At 47.1% G+C, this 11,640-nt stretch overlaps 1 protein-coding gene across 1 annotated transcript; it reads left to right on the top strand.

The window, feature by feature from the left end:
* The first annotated feature begins 4,917 nt into the window (after positions 1-4,917).
* Positions 4,918-11,412, top strand: LOC127190968 (5-hydroxytryptamine receptor 5B). The gene is made up of 2 exons (XM_051148223.1): positions 4,918-5,700; positions 10,700-11,412. The coding sequence occupies exons 1-2, from the start codon at positions 4,918-4,920 to the stop codon at positions 11,033-11,035; spliced, it is 1,119 nt and encodes a 372-aa protein (XP_051004180.1). The 3' UTR covers positions 11,036-11,412.
* Positions 11,413-11,640: the final 228 nt, after the last annotated feature.

Below are 11,640 nucleotides of genomic sequence, written 5' to 3'. Positions count from 1 at the left end.
AATCTAGAAATCAGCAGAGAGGACAGCCCCAGATGAGGAATTCCGTTGATGTCTATGGGGAATTATCACAACTGTTAGCTGACATAGAAGGATCCAGCTCCGCCCACTGTGGGCAGTCCCATTCCGTGGCTAGGTGGTCTAGGATGTACAGGGAAACTGGGTAAGCTTTTAAACTGGCATATAATCAGACAAATACTAAGAGACTTCAAAAAATGGATAAAATCTGGGCCCTTGAGATGGCTCAGCTAGTAAAAGGACATGCCACAGAATCCTGATGACCGGAGTTTAATTTCCAGGGAATTCTTAATGAAAGGAGAGGAAAAACTTCTGAAAGTTGTCCTCTGACTTCCATATGTGCCATAGCACATGTACACACACACACACACACACACAGAGAGAGAGAGAGAGAGAGAGAGAGAGAGAGAGAGAGAGAGAGACAACACAAACACAAAAATGAAAATTTAAAAGTAGATGATTTCTATAAAAGAATACATAAGTAACATATCCACGTGGAAAATGCACTCCCATTAGCCGTTAAAAACTAAAATTTAGACTGTTAAAAATATATTGTTGTACCGCAAACAAATGGGTTTTTTTTAATGATAAATTGATTTTGACAAGGCTGCAAATAATTTCCTCTCCTTTTCTTCTTTTATCTCTGTATCGCTCTCTTCAAAAACCAGAGCTAAAGGAACATCCATCTATTACAGATCTCTCAGGTATAATATAGAAATATGAAAAAGAGAAAGTCAGTTATTAAATTGGAAAGAAATATAGCAAAGAAATAACCCCCAAAGGGAAATTTTTAATTGTAATGTTAAAAATCAATAATCTAATTGCTAAATGCCTGCCACGGCCTGCTGGGCAGTTAAGATTTTACCCTGAGGCAGGCTGAACGGTGGTTCTCTTCCTCTTTCCAGTATGGTGCTGAGGACAGACAACTTCCGGGTCAGAGGTGAAGGACCTTATTACTCAGTAAAAGCTTCATATTTGTTTATGCGGATTCCTGGTGTGTCATAATTAAGACATTTGATGTAGAAGACCTGGACCACTCATAGGTATCGCGCGGCCACGGTGTGATGGCATGCGAAGTGTGGTGTGCGCTGTGAGTTCAGAACCAAGGCTGCAGTGGAGAAGCACAGCGCAACACAGTTGAGTGCTGCCGGAGACCATCTTGCTTTACTGTGTGTTTGATTTTTAACCGATTTTTGTGTGTGTGTGCCACATGTTCAGAACCTGTTTGATGTCACCAAATTTTTCACAGGCCAGGCATTTGGTTATATGACCCCCATATAGGGTGTTGCAGTCACAACGCTGAACAGAGTCGGAGATCTGAAGGGCGCTTTGGCATCAGACGTGGAGAGGCAGGGTGTGGGGTGTGCCCAGCTGGGTTCTAGTCTTGCTTTGGTCCAGTCTCTCCTCACTGTGCTCCTTTTCCTCCCTTCTGACTGGCAGTGTATAACCTGTGCCATTTTATGTTGGAAGTACGTGATCTGCTTTTTGATTCAGATTTTACAGGGGATTATAATTAAGAGATTGCCACGAGTCTCAGAAGACCAGGCTCACCCATTCAGCCAGCGAGCCCCAAAGATCCTTCTGTCTCTGCCTTTGCAGTGATGGGATTACAGGTTCTCAGATGTCACGCTCAGGTGGCGATGCTTACAAGGCAAGCACTTCACTAACTGATCTCCCAAGCCCTGGTGTCTCCTCTTATAGGACCCTATTAGGTCAGGGCTCTTTTAACCTTTTACCTTCTACCTTTTCCTCCTCCTGCTCCTCCTGCTCCTCTTCCTCCTCGTCCTCCAGCTGAGTCATGCCCCTGCCTCCACGCCTGTCCCTATCCCCAAACCTTGAGCCAACATAAACCTTTCTGTCCGTCAGTCGTTTTTAGCAGGTATTTTATTACAGCAACAGCAGAAAGGCAGCTAAGACACTGGTCGGCAACAGAAAAGTAATTAATAGCATGTGAAATAATTTGTCATTGCAAATACTTGGACCGATAAAAACTTACATAAAAACATAATCACACGGAAGATCAGAAGAGACTTGATTATGAAGTCTGGGCATGGAGCTCAAAAGAACAGGGGCTGTTAGCACTTACTGAATGCTTGCACACCTGTGCTGCCAGCTTTCTCTAATTTTATCTTCATCACAATCTCACATGAAGGATTATAACCTCCATTAAAGTATTTTTTCTTTTATATTGTATTTTATTTTTTAATTTGTCCACTTTATATCCCAATTGTAGCCCTGTTAAAGTTATTTTAAAGTGTGTGTGTGTGTACGCCCATGTGCAGGTGCCTACAGAGGCTGGAGGAGGGTGATGGAGACCCTTGACCTGAAGTTACAGGAGATTGTAAGATGCCTTATGTGGGTGATAGGAACTGAATGCAGATCTTCTCCAAAAGCATCAAATGCTCTTAATAACTAAGCCATCTTTCTAGCCCCAGTTATCCCCATTTTTAAAAAGATAAGTCGGCCTCAAAAAGCCTAAGTCGCTCAAAGTCTTTCAAGTGATAAATGGCATGACATTAAAAAACTACAAAGAGAATATATAGTAACATGAAAAATGTTAAGGGAAATGAGGAAAATAAAAAATTGATTTTTGGCATGAAAAATGTATGTGGAGAGAGGAGCAAAGACTAAGAATACAACCGTGTCACAGATATGGTGGGAGATGAATTTTCTACCTTTTTAATATTCTCTCTCTTTGTTCAGTAAGATAGAATACCATTGCAACACTGTTTGTCTTAAAGGCTTCTTTTCATTCCGGTAGTTTCGTCAAAATTGCCCAGTGTCCAACCTACAGTCATAGGCTGTGTGTGGTCCAGGGTAGCTATGAATGTGTCCAGACACAAAGTCTTTGGATCAGGCACCTGCAGGGCAGCCCAGGCACCAGGGATGAAGCTTCTGGAAAAATGAGAAAAGAAAGGTTTTTTTGTTTGTTTGTTTGTTTTTTGATTTTGTTTTGTTTTGTTTAAGCTGGGGCTGGGGAGATGGCTCAGCAGCTAAAGCATTAGTCACACAGTTGTGACAGTTCTGAAGACTGGAATTTGGATTACCCAGAGCCCATGTAAATGCAGATTGGGTCTGAAGGCCTGCAATTCTAGCCCCAGATGCCAGAGGCAGAGCGGGTGATCCCCAGAGAAAGCTGGCAACAAACAATAGCCGTATTCTGAGATCCTGCCTCAGTGAGTAAGGTACGAGAGAGACTGAAGACCACTGCTGATGTCAACTGTGGACCTTCACATGCACACCAGCATCCCAGGCTGATGTGCTAGGCGGCCGCCCTGCCATCTCGCCTGTGTTCCTACCTTAAGGATGCTTCCTCCTTAAGTTTCTGTTTGACTCCGCCTGACAGATGCAGCTTTCGAGTAATCTCACTATGCTTTTGATATAGTTATTTATTTTTACTTAAGAATTTTTCATGTAATATATCTGGATGTGCATTTTATCATTTGTTTTTGAGGCAGGGTTTTTGTGTAGTCCTAGCTGTCCCAGAGCTGGCTTTGTAGATCAGGCTGGCTTCAAACTTAAAGTTATCCTCCTGCCTCTACCTCCTCAGTACTGCGATTAAAGGCGTGCACTACCGCGTCCCGCTTGATACACTCTTTAACATGAGACTGGGGCCTGCAAGATGGCTCGCTGGGTAAAAACCCTTGGCACCAGGCCTGAAGATCTGACTTCATAGGTCTGAGTTCCATCCCCGGGATCCACATAGGAGAAGGCGACAACTGATGACTTCCTTCAGTTGTTCTCTGAGCTCCTAATGAGCCACCTTCCCTGACCCTCGCACCTCCACCCACCCTCACCCCCAACCCCCCCGCCCCCCCCCACACTGTAAAAGTAATTTAAAGTATGAGACAGAAAATGGCCAGGGGGTGTTGGTGGAGGGTGAAGAGAATTTCACCTAAGTGCTTTTATCCTTTACCCAAGGCTAGATGAAAGTAGCTGCTGGGCGCCTGCCATTCATGGGCAATGGCCCTGGGTTCGTCGCCAGTGCCACAAGAAATCAAAAGTCTCGACAACAAAAGCTCCGGCTTAAACTTGGAAGAGGTAGTAGTAGAACTATTAGAAAGCGAACGGAGGGAAGCGCTGGGAGTTAAGGGTGCCACGCAGCTTGGAAACGTCTCTCTTCCGGATCTCTGGCAAACGGCTCAACCTGGAGCTTTCTACATAAAGCTAGGGAATACAGTTCAGGGCCCAGGAAGCCTTCCCTATGAGCTGGGGACCAAGCAGCTGGAACGGAGCTGGCCTTTCTATTTCACGCACTCCATCACTTGGGGGTACAGGTAGAAACGGGGTTCCAGGAAACCACAGTGCCTTTGGCTGGGACACCAATGTATTCTAACAGAGCCACCGAGACCACCAGACGGATCTGCGGAGGTGGTAGCTACCGGATGTTAGCAACCTTCCCCAGAAGGCGCCAGCGGCTGCAATTCTCTCCGCCCCACCGCGGCCGGAGACCGCTACAGCTACTCCTATTGGTGGCTGCTCCAAACCGCCTCCGCCCACTTCAGCTCACACCCGCGGCCCCTTGGTTCCAGCCACCATCTAGGGAAGGTCTCTTTGAGCTATCTGTGTCCACAGGCACCGGCCCCCAGCCCTCTGCAGCCGGTTACGCTGAAGACCACAAAGGAACTGGGAAGGTTGATGCCCTGGGCAAAGCTGGACTAAAGGGGTCCCACTCATTCTCCCCCCCCGCCCCCCGTCAACTGGAAAAAAAAGAGTCCAGGAAAACCACCCAAAGAAGCGCCAAAAGGAAGCTGCGGTTTAGAAAAAGGACCGGGGTGGCGCGATTTACACTTCTTTCTGCCTTGCAGGGCATGCAGTGCCCTTCCTACTTAACCACCTACCCACAGTCCATGCAACCACGCGCACATCTCCTGCCTGAGAGCCCAAGTCCTTGAACGAACGATGGAAGTCTCTAACCTCTCAGGCGCCACCCCTGGCATCGGCTTTCCTCTGGGACCAGAGAGCTGCAGTGACAGCCCAAGTTCCGGCAGGGGCGTAGGATCCACCCCAGTTGGACTCATCTTGCCTGGGCGCGAGCCGCCCTTCTCCGTCTTCACCGTGCTCGTGGTGACTCTATTGGTGTTGCTGATCGCTGCCACTTTCTTATGGAATCTGCTAGTTCTTGTGACTATCCTGCGCGTCCGCGCTTTCCACCGCGTGCCACATAACTTGGTGGCCTCGACAGCCGTTTCGGACGTACTGGTAGCGGCTCTGGTGATGCCACTGAGCCTGGTGAGCGAGTTGTCGGCTGGGCGACGTTGGCTCCTAGGCAGGAGTTTGTGCCACGTGTGGATCTCCTTCGACGTGTTGTGCTGCACGGCCAGCATCTGGAACGTGGCGGCCATCGCCCTGGATCGCTACTGGACCATCACGCGCCACCTGCAGTACACGCTGCGCACCCGGCGGCGAGCTTCTGCGCTCATGATCGCGGTCACTTGGGCACTGTCCGCGCTCATCGCACTCGCCCCGCTGCTCTTTGGCTGGGGCGAAGCCTACGATGCCCGGCAGCAGCGTTGCCAGGTGAGCCAGGAGCCCTCTTATGCTGTCTTCTCCACCTGCGGAGCCTTCTACCTGCCTCTGGCGGTGGTGCTCTTCGTCTACTGGAAGATTTACAAAGCCGCTAAGTTTCGATTTGGCCGGAGACGGCGAGCTGTGGTGCCCTTGCCCGCCACCGCCACCATGCAGGTAAGAGGAACTGGTTGTGGATTTGGGAATGGGGGATCCAGGAAAGAAAGCAACTTAGTTTAAAAGGGAAGAGTCGACAGAGTTTGGATATCTGAGCGCGAGGGAAAAAAATGTCGCATCTGGAGCGCGGGAGGACATGGCCATCTGGTTTTTCGAAGAGTGCGTGGGGTGACTTATCGCTTGTGCTTCTAGTGAAACCACCTGCGGGATATGCGCCTGCGAAACAGTTTCTTCACTGGCACATTAGGACTGGTGCTAGAGCCTCCAAATCTCAAAAGTAAGTGTGTGTGTGTGTGTGTGTGTGTGTGTGTGTGTGTGTGTGTGTGTGTATTGTGACAGGGTCTCATGAGGCCCATACTGAATTCCAACTTTTTATGTAGCTAAAGATAACTTTGGATTTCTAACCCTTTGGCCTCCGCCAACCAAGTAGAAGATTATAGGCGTGCAGCACCGATCTCCGAGTGTGCAATGGAGGGAGAGGAAGGGCATGGAACTCAGAGTGTCCTGCATGGGAGGCAACTCAATGTACCAACTCAGCCCCATCCCCAGCCTGTCTTTCTTATTAGCTGGCCTCCGGCAAGCAAAACAGCTCATGTGGAAAAGGCACCAGGTGAGCCTCTTCCAGCAGCCCTGACAGCCTGCGTTCTATCCCTGAGACAAGTCCACTGACCACCCACGGGGGCCACACCTTACAGTCTGGAGTGGCTCCATCCACATCGGGTCTGGAGCTGCCATCGTCTTGATCTCTGCAAGATTAGACTGTCCTGGACTGTGGTGGAATGTCATTTACTTTAATATAAGTAAAGACAGTCCTGCTGCTTTCACTCTTTTTTTTTTTTTTTTTTTTTTTTTTACCACTCCAAGCTCTACCTCACAGTCCAGTTCTGAAACTTCAGGAGCCACTTCCCAGTCTGTCTGTCTCTGTCTGTCTGTCTGTCTGTCTGTCTGTCTGTCTGTCTCTGTCTCTGTCTCTGTCTCTCTCTGTCTGTCTCTGTCTCTGTCTGTCTGTCTGTCTGTCTGTCTGTCTCTCTCTCTCTCTCTGTCTCTTTCTGTCTCTCTGTCTCTCTCTCTGTCTCTCTCTGTCTCTGTCTCTCTCTCTCTCTCTCTCTCTCTCTCTCTCTCTCTCTCTCTCTCTCTGTGTGTGTGTGTGTGTGTGTTTAAAACAAAAACTTCAATGTCACTCCCCTTTGTTTATCCCAATCCCAGAGTTGTCCCCTGGAGATTTGGGAGAGAGAAATTGAGTTGTAGTTCCATTTCCATGTACTTCATTTTTCTTCTCTTCTTAAAACAAATTAGTTACTACTTTCAACTTAATTTAAAATTTAAGGCAGGCTCTCAGGTATTGCAAGCTGGCCTGGAACTTCCCGAGTAACTAAGGATGACCTTGAACTTCTGATCCTTCTTTTTTCTTTTCTCAAGGTACTAGAATTAAAAAGCAGTACCACCACCATGCCTGGTTTATGTAATTCTGGGAAAGAAACCAATGGCTTTATGTACGTTGGGCAAGCGTTCTACTAACTGAGTCACCTCCCTAGCCTTAGGGCCTACTGTATAAGACCCCGATGAGGATTCTATAAACTGAAGGATTACAGAAATATCTATATAGTTCTGGCTCTTGGTACGTAGCAGAACTGGGTGAGGAAAGGATGTCTCAACAGCTCACCAGTTTAGCTGAATCAGGGGGCTGCAGGTTCCAAGAGAGACCTTGAATCAAAAAAATATGTTGGAGTGCAATTGAGGAAGACATTTAATGTCACAGAACTCTGGACTCCACACACATACTGTACACTGCACACACACTCAAATACAATCTGTGGACCAGGAAAGGGGTCAAAATAAAAGAGATAGGAAAGGCTGTTGTTTGTTTTATTTTTCCAAACTATCCCAGATACCAAGCTACCAGACAAGTACATGAGCTTTTAAAAATAGATTCATTTTCATTTTAATTAAATGGCAGAGGAATTAAAAAAAAAAAAAAAAAAAACACACACACACAAACCAGGAATGTCAAGCCTATAATTGGAAAGTGTTGGAAAGGAGAGCTTTATTCAGAATTAATGATGTTCTTTGAAAGGTCCCTCGGAAATGCCTGGGGTGATTATAGCTTTTCTGTCTGGTTGCAGGGGTAGGGCTGACTTAATAGCGACATCAATCCAATTTTGCACCTAGAAAAAAATGACAGTGGAATGGATGCCTGAAAGGCTTGCCAAGCCTGATTTTATTATTCATTTTGGTACAAGAAACAGCATTTGTTTGTTTGTTTATTTATTTGTTTAGATTTGGTCTTGCATTGCTGGAGAGCAAACCCAGGACATGCTAAGCAAACACACTACCACTCAATACCATCCCCAGCCCTTCCTATTTACTTCTGGCACATTCCATTTAGAAGAGGCGGAAGGGCAGCTGGCTAGCTCATTAGAAGTAGCCTATGAGGAGGAGGAAGCACTCCAGACGGCAGGGCCAGCACTGTGCTGAGTTACTCTTTAGTGGGAGGGTCTGGGGGGGGACCCTCCTTCACGCTGGACCTCAACTTCTAATAGGCGCAGCCTTCTCTCTGGTGTGGTTTGAATGGGAAAAGTCCCCCACAGGCTCTTCTGTTTGAACACCCGGCTCCCAGCTGGGGATGCTGTTTGGGGAGGTTGTGGAGACTTTAAGAGACAGAGCCTCCCTAGAAGAAATGGGTCACCTGAAATGGGCCTTGGCCTCCCAGCCCTGCTTTCCTCCCATGTTCTGCTTCCTGACTGAGGATGAAGTGGGAGGCAGACACCTCCCACTCGTGTCATCACGGCTTCCCCGCCAGGACTGCATCTGAGAACCATAGGCAAAAATAAACGCCCCTCCTTTAAGTTGCTTCTTGTGAGATATTTTGGTCAGAGAAACAAACAAACAAACAAACTATATATATATATATATATATATATATATATATATTTAATACCACATGATGGTTAGTTAGATAGCTAGTTAGTTAGTTAGTCAGTCAGTCAGTCAGTTTGTTAGTTAATTTTGAGATACTGGCTCTCTGTGTAGCCCTGGCTGTCCTGGAACTGTCTATGCACACCAGGCTGGCCTTGAACTCACAGAGATCTGCCTGTCTCTGCTTGCCAAGAGCTGGGATTAAAGGTGTGCACCACCCACATCTGGCTGGTGGTTAGTTCTTAGCAGCCAACTTTGATATTACCTAAAATAACATGGGAAGAGAGTCTTAATTGAGAAATTGTCTGGATTAGGTTGGCCCATGGGCATATCTTTCGGAGATTTTCTTAATTAACTCATTGACGTGGGAAGATACAGGCCACTTTTGGTAGCCCCATTCCCTAGGCAGGGGTCCTAAACTGTGTAAAGAGAAGCAAGCAAGCAAGCAAGCAAGCAAGCAAGCAAGCATGCGTGCATTTATCTGTCTTTGCTCTGGACTGTGGATATGATGTGGCTTGTCGCTTCCAGCTCCTGCCCCTGTGACTGCTGTACTATGACAGGTGGAACCTGGAATCATAAGACCAATGCATAGCTTACCTTCCTGTTTTTTGTTTGTGTGTTTGTTTTGTTTGGTTTTGTTTGTTTGGTCAGCGTGTTGTATGACAACAGTGGAAACGAAACCAGGATCCACAGTATCGTAGTACCTTGCTGACTAAACTGGCTAAGACCGCCCTTATTCAGGGACCAGGTGAACCTAACACTGAAACAAATGTGACCTGACCTCAGTTACTGTGCGTGCTGACACTTAGGAAGGGAATTCCTAAGCATTAACCCCGTGGATCTTTAGCCTTTGCAGAGCTACCAGCTCTCAGCATCAACAATGAAATCCATCTAATCATTAGAATTGCAACAAGCGTACCTTATCCAAGAATTTAGCCGTGTGTGTGTGTGTGTGTGTGTGTGTGTGTGTGTGTGTGTGTGCGCGCGCGTGCGCGCGCGCGCTTTACTTCACTGACAGGAGGACTTATTTGTATCAGGCCAACTGCGTTCTGCTTTTATTGTTAACAAGAAAACATCCTTATTTGCATACCTTCTTCTCCTCATGAGAAACAGCTGAGAAAATTTCCTGTTTTGGGTTGTCAGACATGCTAGGCATCCTCTGTTTATCATGGCTGATATTTTGGGATGAAGTGTTTCAAGCTTGGAGTTCAGGTGTTGCAGAGCAGACAAAGCCCTGGGTGAGCCAAGCCTTGGTCTGGCATCTCTGGTTACAAATAGCTACTCCAGGGGTTAGGGAGATGGCTCTGCCAATAAACTGCTTTCAGTAGAAGCCCGGGACCTGGGTTGGACGCCCAGAATCATGAAAAATGGCTGAGGGTAGTTGTGTGCGTTTGTAATCTCAATGGTAGGAAAGAGAGAGGCAAGTGGCCGCTGGGACTCACCGGCTGGACAGTCTAGCCTACTTGGCTAGCTCTAAGTCAGTGCAAAAACCCACTTAAAAACCAGGATATAGCAAGCAGACCATTTTCTGTATCATCTTCAGCCTGCCTGCATGTAGGTGATTACCCACCCTGGAGGTCAGGACAGGAGTTTTCTTTTCTTTCTTTCTTTCTTTTTTTTTTTTAAGATTTATTTATTGTATATGAATGCTTTATCTGCAGAAGAGGGCATCAGATAACATTATAGATGGTTGTGAACCACCATGTGGATGCTGGGAATTGAACTCAGGACCTCTGGAAGAGCAGGCAATGCCCTTAACCACTGAGCCATCTCTCTAGCCCAACATGGAGGTGTCGTGTTGATGTTTATGAAGTTTCAGACTTAGGGGCATTTTGATTTTTGGGTTTTTGCAGTAGAGCTTGTGGTCCCGTAAGATCATACAGGGTTGATGTGAGGATGCATTAGTGGCGTTTAGTCCTGGTGGTGAGTGCTTGCCACAGCCTCTTTCCATTTCCCTATGCAGATGCTGAGCCTTGTGACCTCACCTCTCTGACAAAACTCAGAAATTGCTGACTTTTTTTTTTTTCAGTTCGGCCTTTTCGATTGCTCTGTTATTTTAATTCCATCTTTCCTCTGTCCCAAGGCAAAGGAGGCACCTCAGGAGGCTGAGATGGTATTCACGAGTCGCGGCAGAGCAACCGTGACCTTCCAGCCAAGCGGAGACTCGTGGCGGGAGCAGAAGGAGAAGCGGGCAGCCTTGATGGTGGGGATCCTGATTGGCGTGTTTGTGCTATGTTGGATTCCCTTCTTCCTGACGGAGCTCATCGGCCCGCTCTGTGCCTGCAGCCTGCCACCCATCTGGAAAAGCATATTCCTGTGGCTTGGATATTCCAATTCTTTCTTCAACCCCTTAATTTACACAGCCTTTAATAAGAACTACAACAATGCCTTCAAGAGCCTCTTCTCTAAGCAGAGATAAGGAGGGTTGAGGAGACACAAGGGAAGGGCCTGGGGAGAGCAAGGGGATCTCAGCTCCCCAGAGAATGAGCCTTCTCCTCCCGTGGCACATTAATGGCACTTTGAATGTCACAGCATTGGGCCTGGAGTGTTGAGGAGATCTCATGAAGGTGGCAACTGTCTGGCACACAGGCCTATGCCTTCTACAGAAGGACGGGATGGACAGATGTCACTGGGGAACTGTGGTACATTTCTGCACCAGACAGAAACCCTGCCGAACCCTTTCAGGATGTATTTTCCGTGTTAGTGACAATTTGTTAGAGTTTGACATGTGACAAAGTTGATTTGCATTTCCTTTATTTAATACTGTGTCTCTCAGGGCTTTCCTGAGACTGTCTCGTTGACGTGGCATCTCCTCTACCCTTTATCCCCTAGAGGAGTTAAGCCTTTCCTTTTTTCTTTTTTAAAAAATTTGTTCACTTTACATCCTGATTGTATTCCCCTCCCTTGTTGCCTCCTGGTTCCACCCTCCCTCCCTCCCTTCCTCCCTCCCTCCCTCCCTCCCTCCTTCTTTCCTTCCCCTAGTCCTCAGAAAGAGGAGCCCTCTTTCCCCAACAACTGACCTCA

This window comes from Acomys russatus, chromosome 6 (genome assembly GCF_903995435.1).
Source record: "Acomys russatus chromosome 6, mAcoRus1.1, whole genome shotgun sequence".
NCBI classification, from domain to species: domain Eukaryota; kingdom Metazoa; phylum Chordata; class Mammalia; order Rodentia; family Muridae; genus Acomys; species Acomys russatus.
The sequence above is the reverse complement of the archived record's forward strand: the minus strand, read 5'-3'. Positions and strand labels throughout refer to the sequence as shown.

What these genes read in the sequence shown, in the direction of transcription:
- LOC127190968 (XM_051148223.1), top strand. Translation starts at nt 4,918, where the DNA reads ATGGAAGTCTCTAACCTCTCAGGCGCCACCCCTGGCATCGGCTTTCCT. An exon ending in CCGCCACCGCCACCATGCAG is followed by an intron (nt 5,701 to 10,699) that starts GTAAGAGGAACT and finishes CTCTGTCCCAAG; the next exon opens with GCAAAGGAGGCACCTCAGGA.